At 31.4% G+C, this 20,022-nt stretch overlaps 3 protein-coding genes across 5 annotated transcripts in view; 2 read left to right on the top strand and 1 right to left on the bottom strand.

Annotated features, from left to right (window-relative positions):
• Positions 1-612: 612 nt before the first annotated feature.
• Slob (Slowpoke binding protein) lies at positions 613-15,865 on the top strand. Its single transcript, XM_011507582.1, is given in 8 exon segments — positions 613-1,210; positions 9,190-9,428; positions 11,206-11,513; positions 13,277-13,589; positions 14,388-14,479; positions 14,901-15,032; positions 15,122-15,192; positions 15,484-15,865. Coding segments are annotated over 8 exon segments (1,641 nt in total). The 5' UTR covers positions 613-842; the 3' UTR covers positions 15,602-15,865.
• Positions 15,866-16,009: 144 nt separating this feature from the next.
• Caf1-55 (chromatin assembly factor 1 p55 subunit) lies at positions 16,010-18,543 on the bottom strand. Of its 3 annotated transcripts, none has more exons than XM_011507580.1 (5): positions 18,367-18,543; positions 17,183-17,681; positions 16,850-17,107; positions 16,443-16,770; positions 16,010-16,367 (listed from the first exon to the last, which is right to left on the bottom strand). In XM_011507580.1, the coding sequence occupies exons 1-5, from the start codon at positions 18,383-18,385 to the stop codon at positions 16,188-16,190; spliced, it is 1,284 nt and encodes a 427-aa protein (XP_011505882.1). In that variant the 5' UTR covers positions 18,386-18,543; the 3' UTR covers positions 16,010-16,187. The 3 variants fall into 3 exon arrangements, with proteins under 3 accessions (XP_011505882.1, XP_011505883.1, XP_011505881.1); XM_011507581.1 differs by lacking the exon at positions 18,367-18,543 and adding an exon at positions 18,079-18,196; XM_011507579.1 differs by lacking the exon at positions 18,367-18,543 and adding an exon at positions 18,006-18,085.
• Positions 18,544-19,197: 654 nt separating this feature from the next.
• The window catches only part of RpL37A (ribosomal protein L37A), a 975-nt gene continuing 150 nt past the window's right edge, over positions 19,198-20,022 (top strand). The window contains exons 1-3 of the mRNA XM_011507578.1: positions 19,198-19,316; positions 19,768-19,896; positions 19,987-20,022. The exon at positions 19,987-20,022 is cut by the window's right edge and continues 150 nt beyond it. Of these exons, the coding sequence (XP_011505880.1) occupies positions 19,314-19,316; positions 19,768-19,896; positions 19,987-20,022 (168 nt within the window). The 5' untranslated portion in view covers positions 19,198-19,313. The remainder of the gene's footprint in view (positions 19,317-19,767; positions 19,897-19,986) is intronic.

Here is a 20,022-nt window from a genome sequence, read left to right as displayed (position 1 = left end):
TGCTGCAAAATTGATTGCAAGATGCATTGATTTATTTCTATGAAATTGTAAATTGGTATAGTTCTAGCTCAGCTATCGATTCAAATTTTATAAAATGTTTCTTCCGGTCTTGCCGATCATTATTGACACAACTTAAAATTCACCCATAAATCGAGCAGCCACGCGAATCAAAATAAGTAAATTACTTGCTCGTTACATTAAATGCATACATAATATTCAGATACATCGATCGAACTTTCTTCAAAACACTTTGATAGAAATATTAACGGAGGCAATCGAATACACAACGAAGCGATATTTGTCCCCCCGTAAACGTCTATCCATAATACAGATTTGTTGTCAATATGCTGTAATAATAGATCCATGTCTCATCTCCCACCACGATTATCCTCGTTAAAGTGCAGGGCTTTGAGCTTCAGAACGTGCCATTGAGCCGCTCGACCCCAACCATCTTCTTTTCATCAATCATCAATCGACTCACGGATTATAAACAATCCATCGTAACCCCTGGAAAATATCGTTCAATTCAAGCAACTGGCCAGGTCTCCCCCTGGTCCCTCCCAAAGCTCACCCGGGGATCACATAATCGTGCAATCGCTTTTTCCAGCCCCGTCTTCGCCGAGAAGAAACGTCACGGCCAGCTTTACAGGGGAGCCGTCGCCGTCCGCGAATAGCCTCGAGGAGCGGCAACGAGGCGTCGGGACACCGACTAATTCTCGGCGAAGCCGTCGGAGTTCGTCTGGCGCCGGGGCGCGATGCACCACAGACGAAGACGTCGATCGTGCGTCCGGGTTCAGTAGTGAAGACTAGCCAAGGAGGGCGAGCGCGGTCCAGCTCTCGCGATGTTCACCTTCTACCAGAACTTCAATGCCCGTCGGGAGGAGAATGAGCTTCAGCGCGAGGCCGAGCTCACCGGGCATGACCGCTTCTGTCAGCATCGGCCAGGAGCCGCTAATCGACGCAAGCGTCGAGGACCACCGGGCCGCAGGACCCAGAGCGCCATCGAGATCGAGTGCAACAACGACGCCTTCGCCACGGTCAGGAGCGTCCTGCTACGGAAGGAGAAGAGCGCGAGCGTCGAGGAGGACGAGGAGGAGGACGCTGCCAAGGGCTATTATCAGCTGACAAGCAAGATTGACAGTTTGGCGAAGATGCTCTTCAGCCGGGTGCACGCGGTTAAAGGCTGCAAGGATCAGAACGACGGACCAAGGTATTTAGAGTCCAGTGCTTGGGCCCGAGGCCTTATCGCGATTAAACTCCTGTCGCGACTTCCCGTGTTAAGGTGATGACCTTGCTAGTCTATGACTCTAGGTTCGATAAAAATATCCCTCTGTCGTTCCTTGAGCATTAAAGGATAGGATTTTGACAAGTGCCAGATCTAAAATTTCTTAGATTTTAATTTTTTTTTTTTTTTTTTTTTTTTTTTTTTTTTTTTTTTTTTAATGTGTAATGTACGCTATTCAAGCTGAAATCACTTGGCTTTAATTTCAAGCATTCGCGTACGAATGTAATTAATCTCTGCTTAACTTACATTCACGGCGAATGAAGTAAACTTAATTTAATACGATTAACGTGTCAATTATTGTCTAGTAACTTGTTATAAAGACACTTGGTTATGCAATCGTAAAGCTACTTTTATTTTAAGCAAACAACTTGTATTTGATAAGAAATACTTTAAATAATAAATTCATTGATTAATTTTCGTAAATTAAATAAGGGCTCGCATAAATCAAATAAATCGTAACATTATTTTTAAAACTGAAAAAACACGTTCATTCGATATTTTACAATAATTATTACAAAAATTTTATTTAAAGATAGATTGATATATACATATATATCATAATTTGACTTACTTGCATTGCATTTGTTATCAAAGGAAAAAGTATTCGTCTATTAAATTTCTATTGTCTGTAATTGCGTGCAGATATTATCGAAAACAGCATTTTATTAATGTAATGCTTATAAATTTTTTTTAACTTATTGCATGAAAGTGTAATGTAGGTTCATTAATCTACATTTGTACGTTTTCTTAACAAATATTTTCAAACGTAAAATTTACTTTACAGTGAAAAAAAAATTTCTAAACATTATGACTCAAAATTTTACGAGAATTATATATATAAAAGAAAAATATTAACTAAGAATTTGGTAAAAACGTACATGCAGAAAACGGTATATCGATTAATAAATTCTAAGAAATAATTAATAGTTAAAAAATATAAAACATGATTATTTAAGTGATCGAAAATACATTTGCCGAGTTAAAAAAAATGTTAGCATGATGATAGTAAGATTTTTTTCTTCAATATTATTAACAGTTATTAACAAATTTCTGTTATATTAAAACATTTTATATTTTTTACTCTATACAAAACATAATTGGTATTTTATGATAAAAAAAATATTTTTGCAATGTAAAATATGTTACATGAGATCTTTAAAAGTTTAGAAAAAGTAAAATGATAAAAGTTTTTCCTTTTTTTTGCAATAAAACATTACGGGAATAAAAATAAAGTTTTCAGAAAAATTACAATAATATATATCTATATTAACTTGTTAAATTTCCATTTAACATTCCATCGATTATTACATAAAACTTTATTTATATTCTTTACGTCAATTACCGTAGCATTTAATGCATTAAATATTTAATCGTTCAACAAATTACTTACATGAATTTTCTTCGTAACCGCGCACATTGCATGAAGTTGATCGATCATGTAAATCACGTCATTATTATGAAAATTAATATAATATTTAATCAATAAATACAATGTTACACTCTTAGTAATTCATGAATGAATATTGTAGTGACATTTTTGTAACAATTACAATCTTTACTTAAATATTTTCCTCAAATTATTATAAGAATAGTTATTCTATCACGTAGAGTAATTCTTATAGAATTTTAAATACTTAATTTTTTAATTAAAACTCGAAATGAAAACTTGATTTATTTATAGATACGTAAAATCAAGTTAATTGTTAAATTATATAATAATTGTAAATTAAAAATATTATAAATTTATTTATCATATATTTTTTACACTATTAAATTAACTTCAAAAATTGTTTACAGGCTACCTGCATGTCTCAATTTAAAGAATATTTATAGTTTTAATTTTAATAAAAGGTTTTTTGTACTCGTGTTGATGTAAAACATATATTGAATTTTATGTATGAATACCAAAAGTGTATTCACAAATGTTTTTTGAACTGTAATTATCATAATTGATATAGGAAATTATAATGATGAAATTAGTCAAAAACTAGCGCTGAAATTTTGACGAATTTTCTTAGGGATAATTTTTAGTTTTATTTACTAAAATAATTCAAAATTTACCGAGGCATTACTAGTCAATTACATCTAATTCTCGTAACAATGCCTTAATGCAATTCTATGGATTATTAATTTGAATTTTTTCAATTCGATTTATCAATAGATAATAAAAATTTCATTGTTAATTTTTTATTATACTAACGATTGTCTCTTGCAACTTTTTTTATTTAATTAAATTTTTGTTTGCATTATTCTTCCGAATTAATATACCATAAATTTTCTTACTTAAAAACTCAAAATCTCTTGTTCTAAAACATGAATAATTCATATTATAAGTTTCTGACAGTTTGAATAAATAGAATTCTTGATATCTTTTTTTTTTTTTTTTTTTTTTTTTTTTTTTTTATACAACTTTGTTATTTATAGCCTAATTTAAATATGAATTTAATATTCACCTAATCAATTACAAAATCTAACTATATAAAAGTTTTAGGAATGTGAGAAACTATTAAATCACAAAATCCGAAAACATTTCGAAGAATATTTGAATACCGCGATAAATATAACGTATTTTATTAACAATTATAACATTATGAAATTTTATAAAAATATTTTCTGTTAAAAATGTTAAGGCAACGTTATACATTTTGTATAGAGATGTTGTGTAAGTGATTTATTATTTCAATTGAAAAGCGTAGGTCAATTAAGCGAATTTTTATATTTTTATTTGTAATATGAATTAATTCATATTTTTTTTATTGAAAACAACATACAGTAGCGAAGTAGTGATCGTTACCCTTGTTTATATTATATTATAACAATAAAACGACAATAACGATGAAATAAATTAACAATTTATATTCGTATGTAATTGTCAGTGAGTTTGAAAAATGCCGCCGTGAAATATAGAAATAAAAAAATAATCACAAAATAAAAATATACATGTGGGCGTAAAAAAATTACCTCTAATATAACGTCAAACGAGCAAAATATAATAAGACACGACGTAGAAATAGACGTGAAAGCAGCTTGGAATATGTATGCATCTAAATGTATTTGCACCCTCGTACATTGAATGAAGACATTGTCTAAAAATATTATATATTTATTTCAGACAGACAATATATATTTATATCTCAAATTTCTTCTACAATGAGAATGTAGAGAAAGAATAGTTGATATGTGGATCGATTTTTTTTTTTTTTTTTTTTTTTTTTTTGTATAGAAATTCCCTCACAAAATTCCCTTTTATATTTAAAACTAAAGCAAAAAAGAAAGAAAAGCTTTTTACAAATAACATTTTGAGAGTCTATTATGCACCAGATCTTTTACATTGTTTGAGTCAAGGTGCATTGTTAAAGTCAACTTTGCAAAAGAAGTTATAAGAATGTCTTGATTCTAAAGTAACATTACTCGAAAAAAATCTTTGTGCTTCTTCAAACTTTCTTATCGTGTTTTCTTTCATTTTCATTCAATGACGAATCGCAATTATTAGCAGTTTTTATATACTAATATTGAGACACCTGTAAATAGCAATTATATTGAGAACGAATGGAATTATGATTTATAAAACAAGTCTAATCGAATAAATGCAGGGAAAAGGGAGGAGGATAGACATCTCGTAATGCACATTATCAACGTTCTTCTCTTTCAATTTTTTGAGGACGCTATTGTAAATGGCTTGATTTGAACCCGCTCGATTCATCGGTCTTGGCATCTCAAATATTCACTCAGAGTCCCTAGGGATAAGTCCTTGCAGTTCCTTTTGCGAGATCAAAATCGTCACACCCCGTAAAAACAAAAAAGTCTGTGCTTCTTAAAGCCCATTGAATTCTCAAAATCTGGGAGCGCGTTCGCATTGACTTGGCATTCGACCTTTCTGGATTCACGGGGATGATCCTAGGCAGCTATCGAAATGCAGGTCAGGCGCGGTCAAAGGGCGAGGGGGCGTTCGAGCGAGCCGAGCTCGATAAAATTACCGGGACGCGCTTTATTCAAAGTCGAGCAAAACAGAAGTAAATAAATCGCGCCGGTGCTCGCGGATGATTCGTAAAAGTGGGAGAGAAAGTGGGAAAGTGTATTGGTGAAAGTGGGTACGTCTGTACGCGCTCACCCTACAACGAACGAATGAAGAGGAAAAATGGCGCATGAACGGCCCTCTCTACCCATGCGCGTCTTACCGAACGTTCTCTCGCTTCCCACCTAACATCGCCGCCTTTATTTTTCTAGATTACATGTTCATACATGTGAGGCGAAAATTGAAAGAAGCACTACGCCTTATGGTATCTTTAATCGCGATTACGCACTTATCTTGTTTTAATTTTGAAATAACAGGGAACTTTTACTCTTTACAATGCTCGATTATCCAGTTTCGATGCGGGAAATGACCTTGATCTTTACAAAAGGAAAACGTTGACTACCTTCCGATGCTTTCGAGCAATGGTTAATCGTGTTAAAATTTTCATGTGGTAATAAGAGTCGACAATACTTGTTTGTACAATGCAACAGGCGCGAATGTGTATTACATTGAATGTTAATGATGTAGGAATGTGAGTTACATTAAAAAAAAAAATTCTTTATCGCTCCAACCTATATTTGAGCGTGATATTATGGGATCAAGGACCTCGTGGCTTTAATTGCGAATAAAATCAACAGCAGCTTTTTATAATCGCTAATGGAAGATTAATGACTATTGCATGTGAACGATTTTGTTGATTAGCGTTTATAAAACGTGTAAACGAATGCAATGAGATGTTTGATTTAGATAACAAACAATAATTTCTAAATGTATCAATGATCAATCGACTGAATCTGATCAAAGGTAAACTAATGCTTAAAGCAGATCTAGCGTAATATATTAATTATCCATTGATTGAATCGATAATACATTTTATATATGACAAGTGAGTTTTACGGAGAGATATAATGTTCGAAGAAGTGCCTTCGATTCAATTCCATTAAACAATTTAAGTTAATTAAAATTTAATTAAATTAAATAGCTTAAGGTAAGAAAAAAGAAAAAGAAAACAAAACAACCAAAAAATAAATTGATCTGAAGTATGAAAATTTCAATTACGAACTTCCATTAGTGTACAATTGCTAATTTAATGCTATCATAGTTAACCTTCTTACCATATGATATTCAGAATGATACTCCATGTAGATGATAAACAAAAGTTTTATTTCCATTCTTATAATTCTTAGTAATAGAAAATATTTTCAATTTTCGTGCACTTTCATGAAAAAAAAAAAGGTCAATATCGACGTATATTTAATAAAAAGCATTCGGTTTATTATTTGAAGATGAAATATCCTACAGGCGACAAATAATTAATATATATTCCGACATTTGCATTTAAATTATAAACGATAATAATTTTTAATATACAAATTAAGTATTTGAAAAGTCAAAAATAGTTAGCATTCCATTGCGCTCGTTTCAACTTTCCATATGAATGAATTACGCAGCTAAGCACATACCTTTCATGCCAATCTTTTCAACGTATTTGCCGCTAATCCAATTACAATATTTTCATTGCATTCATAACCGAGTGAGAGAATCTTTGCGTAATTTTCCTTATCCTCGTAATAATAATATTTTAGTGACAACTATATGAGCATTCGTTATTGGATGAAGCCTGCGCGGTTGTAGGACTAAAAATGCAAATATCAACTGCCGCGTTATAAGTGACAATAGTCATATTAATGTCGAAAGCCTGCCCCTGGCTAATTCTTGGTACTCTTATATAATTTCTATTTGTTGAAGCCCCGGAAATAATCATTAGAATGGAAGAAAGAAGGGAGGGAGGGCTAACGGGACAAAAAGAAACCATTGAAATATATAAAGAATACTATTCGGAATATTTCTCTCGTAAAGTTGTTTTTCTATTGAAAAATTATAATATACAATAATTTCCTCCTTATTGCTTGATTAAGATAAAAAGTGACGAGTAATTTACAATCAATATCACATTTATTTATATATTTATTCACATATTTCACGAGTATATCGAATTTAGATATGTTGAGAGGTGATAAGATTTACAACAACAAAAATTAATCGATCCACACGATGAGTTCTTCAAATTTCATAAAAAAATTTATTGTTTTAACATAAACATATCCCTATATTTTTTATTTATTTAAAGTATTTTCTGAAGAATAATATTATTAAGCCAATATATTCAATATCTTTCAATTACAAATATTTATAATTCTCTAGTATTGTATTAGATTAACTTATTATTTCGTGTACTAAATTTGACTTTAACAAATATCGACCAAAGTCAACATTGAAAGAACATTAAATCTTTATTTCATAAATAATGTTGAAAAAATTACTTAGTAATAGAGTACATATTTATATGAAAAGTTTGTAAAAAATGTTGAATTTATTTTCTTGGTAATTGTCCCTTCTCCGTTGCAAAAATTCACCGGTGCAATAGTTGTTGATGCAAAAGTTATCGTAAAAATTTAGCTCATTAATTTTTCTACATTAACAATTTTATTTTTCTTTCAAATCTTTCAAATCAAAATTCACGTATGAAATACTTTAATGAATAAAAAAAAAAATCTTTCAATAAAAATTTATTTAAATATCATACATCTTTTAAAATGTACCCTTAATCATACATATATAAAATATATATTTATAGTGCTCATAATTCATTATAGGTTAGCTTCATTAATTTTTATAAAATTAAAGAATTATTTTAGCATTATATTTATTTATGAACAAAAATTAAAAATTCATATTATATTATAATATTATTATAGATAGTGAATATAAAATATTATCAATTTTCCATATGAATTCTACAAAGTATATTTAAAAATGTCAAATGTTGTTGTTTGTATTCAAAACTAATCTTGTAATCCTCATAATAAATATAAATGTCTATGGCAAATTAATTATTTGGCATTAATTATTTGTGTCATTATCGACATTGATGTTGAAACATTCATACTTGACTATACAAAGTTAAAAAACTATTCTGTACAAAATTAAAAATGTAATTCTAAGTATTTGAATTAAAAGTTAAATATTTCCTATTAAATATCCGTTTATAACGTATATTAATAATAAGATACGACAAATAACAAACGATACTTGAGGCTTAAAAGTTTTACTTAATTATACAATAATACAATACTCTTTCATATCTTTATGTTCAAGAATTTCATTGGCTTAAATATCCAGCATTTCTAAGATGTTATAAGCAAATTATTGCAACTTTTCGTGTACAAAATTAATTTACGACCAGTACAGTTTAGTACATAAGACTTTTTGCGCTACACATATATCGATGTACCGACTAATTCTTTTAAATAGCATTGGTATTTATATATAAAATACTTTAAATTAAATCTACGAAATTCTTAGTTTCCTTCCATTATCCTTCATCCCGTATTCTATTAAAAAGTAGAGTTAAAAGCCTATCTAAATGTCGTAAATACATTTGCTCTTAATGCGATATCGTAGAATTAAAAAAAAAAAAAAAAAAAAAAAAGAGCAAGGTTTATAATTTTTACGTAGAAATAATTCGTTCGCGACACTCTCTACAGTAAAATAAAAAAAAAAAAAAAAAAAAAAAAGAGCAAGGTTTATAATTTTTACGTAGAAATAATTCGTTCGCGACACTCTCTACAGGAAAATAGATGGGAATAGGTGTTTATTCAGCCGTGATATGAGTTTGGGAAGATAATGTTTTAATTGAAATTTAGCAAACTTTGAAGCTTTAAAGGAAGCTGTGATTAATTATGAGCAAATAAAATGCCTTCAGCCATTTGATGAAGTAATATTGTAGTGTTCGAGACACGGGCCACGTCGGCGATCTTTGTACACTCGAAGCTCGCGAGTATCAGGCGAAAATCAATTAAATGTATTTTGGAATAATAAATTACAGAGGCAATGGACGGCAGCAGTACATGGCCCTCGAGCAGCAGCAGCTGCAGCAGCAACGTCGTCGTCTAGGGGCCGGTACCGAGGTGTCACCGATGGCCGGGGCCACGACGTTCGGACTCGAGAGCACGACCGAGAGCTTGGAAATGGAAAAGAGATCGAGAGATCGTGCCCTATCGATTTGCCGTATCTACACTCGAGAAACCTCGCGATTCAGCCTCTTGAAGCATCTCAACAATGTCGGTAGGGCACGCCCACGTGTACGTGTGGTTTTGTCGCGATTTGAAATACAATGCGCGCCAAGCCCTTTTGCAAATATGGCACAGGGATTGCAATTAAAATGAAAGTTTTAAAGAATGGCGCGCTTGAGCGAGAGACGAGCCAATAAGTGCTTCTCGGCTTATTTGTGCGAGTGACGTGGCTTAGGACCCTCATTATTAACTGTCCTATGACGAATGTTAATTTCACCGCGAACCTATTGGCCGTTGAGCGGTTTTTCTGCAGTTTTAGTTCGCTTATCGACGAACGGATTTGAGGATAAAATATCGAGCTAAATTCTCACCTCTCATATTGCTCGCTCAGTCGCGATATAAAAAGTGAAGTAGGCTTTATTTCCCATATATTTCACTTCAATGTTCACCTCAAAATTCTAAATGCTAATAAATTGTATGACAATGCAATATAAGCTACTTGATATTATATTTATATAGATATTAAACGAATTTGGTTATAAGTTTATTATGAATCATTAACGCGTCTGACTCAATGGGAATTTCTTTGCCTTTACGTTGTACAATTCTTATGAAACATTTGATGAGTAAGTTTTTGTAAAAACATCATGATGATATTTAATCGATATTCCGAATTGTTCAAAATCTTATTGCTATTTGTTATTCTTATCACTATTAATTATGTTTATATATATTAATCACTATTAACTATTATCTTATTACTATTAAGTATAAATATTGGTCGTCAGACTAATAATGACGATTCTTTGAATTACTTTTATTATTATTATACATTCACATAGATATGAATTACAAAATATTAACGTTAAAAATATCCACCGTTAGAATGGGAAAATCAAAGCACATTTGGAACATTAAATTATTCAATTTATCGGCTTTTTAGAATTCTAAATTTTATACGTACACACACGAAGTCACGTTTCTAAAGTAAGTTTAAAGTAACTACGCCTACTCTAATCGTAAACTCAAATATTTATAAAGTTTATAAATTAGCCGAAAGTAATATCTAAATTATAAAATTCTTAATAATTAAATTTTCATTAAAATATGCCTTTGAAGGGAACGAGGATTTTAATATGAAATCATATAAAGATGATAAATTTACCGACATTTAGTTTACACTACATTGCATTAAGTTTCTTATATCTCGATAATGTAAGAAACATCTCTTATTATTATTATTATTATTATTATTATCGATGTTGGTAAATTATGTCGATAGTTTAAGCAGTAGAATTAAAATAAAAGAAAATAGAGATTGTTTATAAAGATATTTATTAAGGTAACTGATTAAAATCTCAAGCATCAAAAGTCACAATCGTGCGATTCAATTTCAAGGTAAAGTGACTGTTCATCAAATTGTTTAAACAATATAGAAAAAAAGCAAATTAAACGTAATTATTTTGTTTCTCAAGATTTCGTTAATTTTTTATCATTAAAATTCACACATTTCACAGAAATTTCAATATTATAAAGATTTTGAGAATGAAAATACACATAAAATGGAATTTACTGTATTCGACATGAATATTAATTAAAATTTGCTATATGCCGTTACATGCCCATCCAATTAGATTTAATCCTACGAGGCATTTAGTATTCATTAATCATTATTATCCGAAAAGCAAATTAAACTTAAAATGACGTAGGAATAATAAAAGTCGACTATAATTTTTGCTCGGGCGACTTTTTAATCGTCAGATTGGGCCACCTGTTGAGGAGATTCATCTCATTTGCATTATGCATAGGTGCTTTACACCCCGATGCATTATTGTTCATCTTATTTCTTATTTCATTGCCTTGAACAAAAGGATCGCGCGTAGATAAACACTGGTTCGCCGTGAGGGATACTTTGTTGAAAACGGATAGACTACTTACTCTCGCACCCCTCAGCCGCAACTGCGCCCTCAACATCAATCCCTCTACCCGTGACATTCTCAATAAGCTATTCTTGACGCTCCAGCATCCATACATATGCCCGATATTCGAGCTGGATTTTATCCAGTACGAGAACAATAATCACATTGTCCTGGTCCAGCCAATCAATCAGGGCAGTTTGAAGGATATCATTTACGGGGTAAGTTTGACTGGTGTTATTGGCAATAGATAGGGATTATACTTACAGGGATGTCGATGGCTTTATTAATGATGCGCCGGTTCAGCTTTTTTTATTTTTTATTTCAACTACTTTGGTCGATGGAGCGTAGGTGACAACAAACTTTTGCCCTCGATAGACTTTTCTAAAAGATATGCGCATTTTGAGTGAATTATAACGCTCGAGTAATTTTACAATCGGAGCGTAGAACATGAAAATTATTTGAACATTCTGATAATATTGAAGAATAATTTGGCTCTAAATAAAGAATAGTAACAAAGTTTATACTTACAAAGTATAATAAAGGTGTTTAAATAGTTGAAAGGAAAAGAAAATTGAAAGACAAATATTCATATTCTATTCATATACTCAAAGCATGAAATACTGAGAGAGAAAAAAATTTCACCAAAATCATCTTACTTAAATGAAATAATACGAAAACGTGATAATATAAAGATGATCAAATTCAATAAAATTCTAAAGCATTATTCGAATCATTTTATTCATTATGAAATATTTCATTATTTAATTATAGAAAAATCAAGTTCGTTAATTCATAAAAATAATTTTATCCTACTTATACTGTAATAGTCAGTAATTAAAAGAAATATCAGGAAATCTTATTAAAATAATGGAATTAAAATTATATGAAATATATTTTAAATGTCAATTTGTACTGGATTTGATAAAAAAAAACAAAAAAAAAAGTGCCTACGTATTTTTGCAGAAGTTCATGGAAATACTTTAATAATCTTTGTTATGAATATGAGTAATTATTAATAAAATATTCAAATTAATAGAAATATATTGTGGACACTTTTTTTTATGTAATATCGAAAATTTTTATATATTTGTTTACATACAGAACATGAAAATTGAGATACATCAAACATAACTTATTGGAATATTTGAACATTACATAAATAGACAATAAACTTTAGTTTCTTCCAATAATCGAGAAAATATTTTCGAAATTACAAATCAATATCAAATAAGAAATATATTTATACAGTTAATATTTCTATAGCTTATGAAAATTACATGGACTTGTAAATTCTTTTATGGCTAATATCGTATAAAATGATTATTATATTAATTCAGATGATTTCAATGGCTACAATACTACTACATACAACACAATATATCTTATACTAATTAACATAAAAATTATTATATATCATTATTAAAAATAATTATAATAATTATTTTATCGCTATTATTTAAAATTAAAGAAAGAAAAAAAATGAAATGTACAAATTAGATGAAACAGCGTTGAAAATGTAATTTTACTTGAGTTCTGATGCTTGAAATTCATTTTTTCATTTCGTCACAGCAATGGATTTATTATAATACTACACTTCTCTTAATTCTATAATTTTATAAAATCATAAATTAAACTTACATATTTCTAATTATCTTCATAATCTTAATTGATAGAAAAATTAATGTAACTTATCGATAGAAAATTATGGATTAACTTTTAGGAAATTAATTGTTGCAAAAGTACTAGAAAATTAACTTATAAATATTTATCATATAACTAATTAGTTTTAAATTTTAAAACACTTGTCGGAGAGACTAGCAATTTTATAATATCGTCGAGTATCCTTCTTTGTGAGCTATCAATTACTCAAAGCACAATCTAACAAAAAATAAAGGTGTCACTGACGACACAGAGAGAGAGAGAGAGAGAGAGGTATACGCGCGCGCGCGCGCGCTCGTACACATATATTGATTGAATGCAGATAGAGCGAAATTGTTGGAACGAGGACTGGACGCTAAAATATGGCAGTCGAGGTAAGGGCCTACCAATCCCGCAAATTCAGCGTATGGGTCGCCAGGTGCTGGAGGCTTTGGTCTTCCTCAAGGAACGGGACTTCCCAACCGTCGCCCACCTACACTCGGGTAACGTGATTGTGCAGAACGGTGTCGCTCGACTTGCCGCCCTTGAAAATACTCTGCTGGGTTTCACCAGCCGTATCTACCCAGTCATCGCGTCGCGTTTACGCAACAGCAGAAACCAATTGACGCCAGAGGCCATTGACATCATTTCCTTCGGTGCGATTCCTTCTACTTTTCAAATTTCGCGGACTTGGAGTCATCCGCGTGACATGACTTTTGCTCGCTCAAAATAAAACGAAGTCTATGGATTATTCGCCAAATTAAAATAATTAATTTCGATGTTTTTATTTCTCATACGGAAATCTTTTTTTGTTTTTGTTTTTTAGGTTAAAAGAATCGTTTCAAGACAGCCTCGTCGAATAAAAAGAAAAAAATTAATTTCATACATTTAACACAATGGCTAAATCCAGTGGATTAACTGATTCAGTCATTCTAATCCTGTAACAATCATTATTAATAGTTGGATCAAATTTGACCAACATTAAATTAAAATTGTTGGTTTAATTTTTAAATTATTATATGCACTTTCAAATCGTAAAATTATTTAGCACATTGTAAATGTATATGGAAATATTGTTTTTATTGATTTTTACAAAGTAAATTATTATACCCATTTACAAATAGCTAGTTTGATGGTATTGGTAACATTGATTTATCGATATTTCAATATTTTAATAAATAACACAATACAATATCATTTCAAAATAAGCAATAGCTAGGATCTAGAAAATATTTGTGCGTGCCGAGTGTTTAGAGACGGTTTATTTTTTTAATTTTAAATTTATTAATCAGAAAGAAAAGTCAGCATCTCGTTCATTTATGTCCAACTTATATAAATGTATAATGGACAATAAGAAATTCAATAAAACACAACATTATATACATTTATAATATTTTAATGTTATTTAATTTTTGTACGTTGGAGGTAAAAATTTAAGAACATTATTTTTTTAGGTCACATGCTTTTCGAAATGACAGCTGGCTATGAGTTATGTACTTTCGAACCAACTGCCGTAAATCTTTCAGACATTCATAAATATCCACAGGTACATTTAAATATTATTAATATTTTATTTTATTGTTATTATCAACACTATAAACAAATATTTAAAACCGTTTTTTTTTTTGACAAATTCTTAATTTGATGCTGCATTTTACATGTATTATTTAAGAATTCAAGTTAATGTTCACTTAAATTGCTTTCTTTTTAAGATACAAAATAAATAACGAAGCGTAGAAAATGCGGAAAAATGTCATAATTATTTTTATTTCGTGTATCAACTTTAGGCGCTAACAATAACTTAAAACGAAAATTAATAAGATATACATAGTTCTTATAAAAGCCATATGATGGAAAATTACTTCAACCGACATTATAAGTCACATGTGATTAGTAAATGATTATTTTCCCTTCTTATATGAAAAGTGATACAATATTTTATAAATGTTCTGTAAAATTTTAAACAGGTATTGGAATGCCTAGATTTTATATTTGAACGACAAACACAAGGATTGAATTATCCCAATATAGAAGAATTAATACTTCATGATCTATTTCGCAACATTGATCTTCGTGAAATGAGAAATGCTTCTATTAACGTCAGTCTTTGTCTTTTTATAATCATAATACAAGTTTTCGGTATAGGTACATTGATATTAATTGTAATATTTAAAAAAAAAATTTTTAGATTTTCCGTCCAGATACAACAATTCCGATATCGACAATTCTCGATGGTATAAAAAAAGCACCTGTCAAACGGTAAAATGTCTTTCACAATATCGTTAAATGCTGCTTGACGAATGATTGCCTGACCAATTATATAAACTTTATTCAATTTTGCATGCTTAGCCGATGTAGATCATATTCAAACACGAACCGTTGGTAATGAATTTTATGTGTAATGAACTTGAAAAACAGGATTTCTTGTATGTTTCTCTTTCTATTCTTCTTCTATTTTTCTAATTTTTTTTTTTTTTTTTTTTTTTTTTTTTTTTTTACGAGTAAAATAAATAAAGCACTACTGATATAAAATGTAAATTCAATTCACAGATTATCAAATATCGATTCTGAGGATATGATATCGCTAAGCAGTCCTGAAAGCGAGCGCAAAGACAATAGCTCATTGCTTGCCCAAATCTACAAGGAACTTTCCATCACGTCCGTTTGAATTAAATTCCATCATAATACGCGACACGACACGCAACACATGCGGGCAAGAATGCTCGGGCATGTGTATCCAGGTGCGCGCGCTTACATTCGTGGTTGTGTGCATACGCGTGTATTCTTAATTCCAATGGAAGCGTCTTTTTAATAAAATAAAAGCATAAAAAAGAAAACAAGTTTTTACATATTGGAAACCCATCTATTAAATTGCTTTTATAAAGAAATTCGACATGATCAGAATGTAGTCAGTATTTATTAATTTTTCAAAATTTTTACTGATATGCTTTAAAAAAATATCGACACTTGATTGTACAGAATAATAATAATAATTATAATTATAATAATAATAATAATAATAATAATAATAATAATAATAATAATAATAGTAGTACTTGTCAGTACGAAATATTATTACATAACAGTCTTAGCAATGATAAGAAAATTTTTACACTACATGCTTATTAAATAATCAAATCAATGTACCTGCATGCTTGATCTTCATTAGTGAATATTGAAATCTCTACTGAATGTAACACAATAACTAATATTTGATAATTAAAAATTGAATACATTATAAAGCTAATGGTCGTTTACGAAGCACCAGCTTCGAGCTCACTAGCAGGTGTATCGGGTTCTTCGTCGTTATAAATGTTTTCAGCCATTTGCCATACTTGCATAATATTATCTTCGGATACAGAACAGATTACCCAAGGTTCATTCGGATTCCAGGAGAAGTCGCTTATCTTAGCCGTGTGACCACCGTGAATGAACTATAATCATATTGTTAATAAATAAACGAATTTTCATATTTTTCATATAATAATTTTAGATTAATTTAAACTGACTAATAGTTCTGGTGGGCCATCCTCGGCATCCTCGCTAGACTGCTCTTCGCCAATTTTACTAAGATCCCAGACATGCAAGCGTCTGTCTGTACCACTGCTAGCCAGAATAGTTTCGTTGTGCGGTGACCATTGAACTTGGAAAATCTCATCCTTGTGCGACTCAAACGAATGTAATTTTAATTTCAAATTTCTCAAGTCCCACAAAGCAACGGTTTTATCCGCACTACCGGTCGCCAAAATGAATTCGGAATACGGATTAAAGCTGAGGCAGTTTACTTCCGCTGTATGGGCATCGACGGTGTGACTGGGTTTACTCGTGTTATTGCATCTAAAAATGATGATTGTTATATAATTATTACGGCGAACTTTGGATTTTAAATCATTCCTAAAATATAAGAACTGCTTACCTAGTATCCCAGATCATGAGTTTTTGATCATCGGCAACGGAACCAAACAAAGACTCGTGAAGCAAGTGCCACGCGACATCTTCAACTACGGCTGTGTGGCCAGTAAAAATTGTTTTAGCGTCGATTACTCTGTTTTCTTTGGGTGTAGCATTTATGTCCCAAAGACAAATTGTATGATCGTCGGACGCGCTAAGCAAGTAGCCATTGAGATTTGGGTTCCATGAAAGACCATAGCCTTCTTTCTGATGTCCTCGTAACCTTTTTATAAATTGATTATTAATAAATTGCTTTTATAAATTTTATAAAGTGATAAAATTATATAAAATCTTATACCTTAAATCTGGATGGCATTCGCCATTGGGATCTGGTTTGCTGGGATGCTTAGTGTAATCGAAAACTAATACATCGCTAGAAGGTGTTTTTGTAGCGATAACGCAAGGATTCTGAGGCATATATCTAGCTCTATTCACTTCACCTTCGTGATTAATTTTAATTTCAATTTCAATCTTTCCACTAACCGATCCGAATCCTCCAAATTCACCTTTCTCATTGTCATAATGAGAAGCGTCAAACTGGGCATCTTCGTTTGGTAACTGAACGCTAGCTATTAGAAGGTGATTTTGTTCGTCCGAAGTGTGAGTTCCAAGAATAAGACGGTGAACGGTATAATCTTTTCCCTCCGGTCGAGTTACATCGGGCAACCACTGTGCAGTTAACGATGGCCATTCCAATGCATGAGTCATAACCAGATCATACAGGAACGGAGTATTTTTCTTCCAAATTTTATACTCTTCGTTAATAACCCGCTCTTCGACTGCATCGTCAAAAGTTTCTACAAAATATTAACATTTTCAATCGCTTTAACTTAATGTAATACATATGTCTTTGATTAAGCATCGCCTCGGTGTCCTGACAAATAACGTTTAAGCTTCCCTTAATTTTCTAATAAACTAAATTGGGCTTTATGATGTCAAGTTTCATTGACTGGCCCAATAACACCATCGACACTTGTACTTAAATATAAAAGAAGTAAAAGAAGGAAAAAAAGAAAATGAAAAAAAGATGAAAAAAATACGGCATGCAATAGCAATTCGGATACAGGAAATAATAATGTCTTAATAATAGTTGTAATGATAATAGAACGTTAGAGCTGTACTTTTCAAGCCGGTTACAAATAACGCCATTGATTATGAAATATGTTACGAATGAAGAGGTTATGCGATAATTACGCGACTTTATCAGATACATCACTTGGCAGAGCCATTAAAAGTTTCAAAATTAACAGTCGACTATGACATAAAGTAAGATATAATTGGGCATTAATCGCTAACGGACATCGCTTTTTCGAGTAAAGTATCGGGCAAGTAAGACAGTAATACATAAGCGTCCATGGCCAGTTGTTGGCGCGCTCGGCGGTGACTCGGACGACGCTTGTGTTGTTACGTTCGCAACCGATTAACCAAAAGATGTTTACGATCACAGAAATAAATTGCTCATGCACTGCTCCGATAACTCACCACCATCTTTGTCGCCCATTATTGCTCCTTCGAGGACTTGGCGTTTCGAGGCAAAAAAGCAGATACAACTCCAAAACGATTAAATTATCGAGCGTAGCCGGCGACAAAGCCGCGCCAAAAAGTCCACTTGGCTGCCGCCGAGGTCGGTTCGTCGCGTTATAACCAACGTCGAAAGCGCAGTATTGACAGACTCACGAATGAAGGGGAAAACTCAGAGTCTTGCGACGCTGCTGCGATCTACAATTCGAAAGTTACTTTAAAATGCGATATAAAGCCAATCGCAAAGAATAATGGATAAATTGATGGAATTATGCCCATTAATGTCTGTTGGAGGAGAGGCTGAAAGAATATTTGTGAAATTGAAATTTTCTTGCTCGCGATTTTTTTAATATTCAACAATTACGATATTCTATACTGCTTTGTTACGCGCGAAAAAGTGATTCGAACGATGCCGAACGACGTAGCTCGAAAAGAAATAAACTCTTAAAACGTTATGAAGTGGAATTTTAAAACAGCACTTCCATACAAATTATTCGTATTAAATTTGATGGGCAAATTAATTAATTAATTAATTAAAATTAATTGCACATGAGCTCGGTAATAATTTGACTATCATCCCCGGCATTATATCGTTAAATTTTGCCTAACAACGACACGCGATATTATTACTAACAACTCTACTTCCTAATAATAATTAAGATTTTAGGGAGGATTCCTAAGTTGAAGAAATTTTAGGGAGAATTCCTAATGAATAAATGAATAAATAAATGGAGGAATTTGAAAATGGTTATGGAAAGCGTTGATAGATAGAGCTGGAGAGTGAGATCCTGGAGTTAAGCCTAACCTGCTTGACCAGCCTGACGCTCCGTGACCAAACCTCAAGTGAATAATCCAACTCTTAAATTCCTTTCCGGTTTTGCTTACGAGTGTACGCCAGTGACGTTAAAATGGTAATGAAATAATCCTTAATTTTCGGGCACATCCGTTAAAAATATTCGCGATAACTTTTGGTCGGTGTAGTTTGTTAATTATAAGATCGATCGAGTGAGATATTTTCACTTTATCGAGCATCAATTAACTCAACTGGTTCACAACTAATCCGTCGACAGCTGGGGTTATGTTATTGTTGTAACTCATGTAACTCTACTATTTTGCAAAATACGTAATCTTTCATTATTAATGTACAGTTGTAGACGATCATTGTGCGTTTCTCGTCGTAGTGCCTGTTTTCGGCTAAATAATTTCAGTTTCTTTCCAAATAATAATTCTATGAATTTTACATTCGCCAAAATATTAGATTTATTAATAATTTTCAATGATCGAAGCAAATTTTCCCCAAGCAACGTTTAAGTTGTTAAAAATTCTTCGACTACGTTTGATAAATTTTATTATAATTAATAGGCTAAGCGTACAAAGAAGGTTGGAATCACTGGTAAATATGGTACACGATATGGAGCCTCGCTCAGGAAAATGGTTAAGAAAATGGAGATTACCCAGCACAGTAAATACACCTGTACGTTTTGTGGAAAGGTAAATAATTAAGTACAACCACTATATAAAATAATGTTTATGTTAAATATATTTCCATTTTATTTTAACGATCAATGTTGTTTTTTTTAGGAAGCGATGAAAAGGAGCGTCGGGGGTATATGGTCT

This window comes from Ceratosolen solmsi, unplaced genomic scaffold (assembly GCF_000503995.2).
Source record: "Ceratosolen solmsi marchali unplaced genomic scaffold, CerSol_1.0 scaffold1, whole genome shotgun sequence".
Lineage (NCBI taxonomy): Eukaryota > Metazoa > Arthropoda > Insecta > Hymenoptera > Agaonidae > Ceratosolen > Ceratosolen solmsi.
This window is presented reverse-complemented; position numbering and strand designations above follow the sequence as displayed.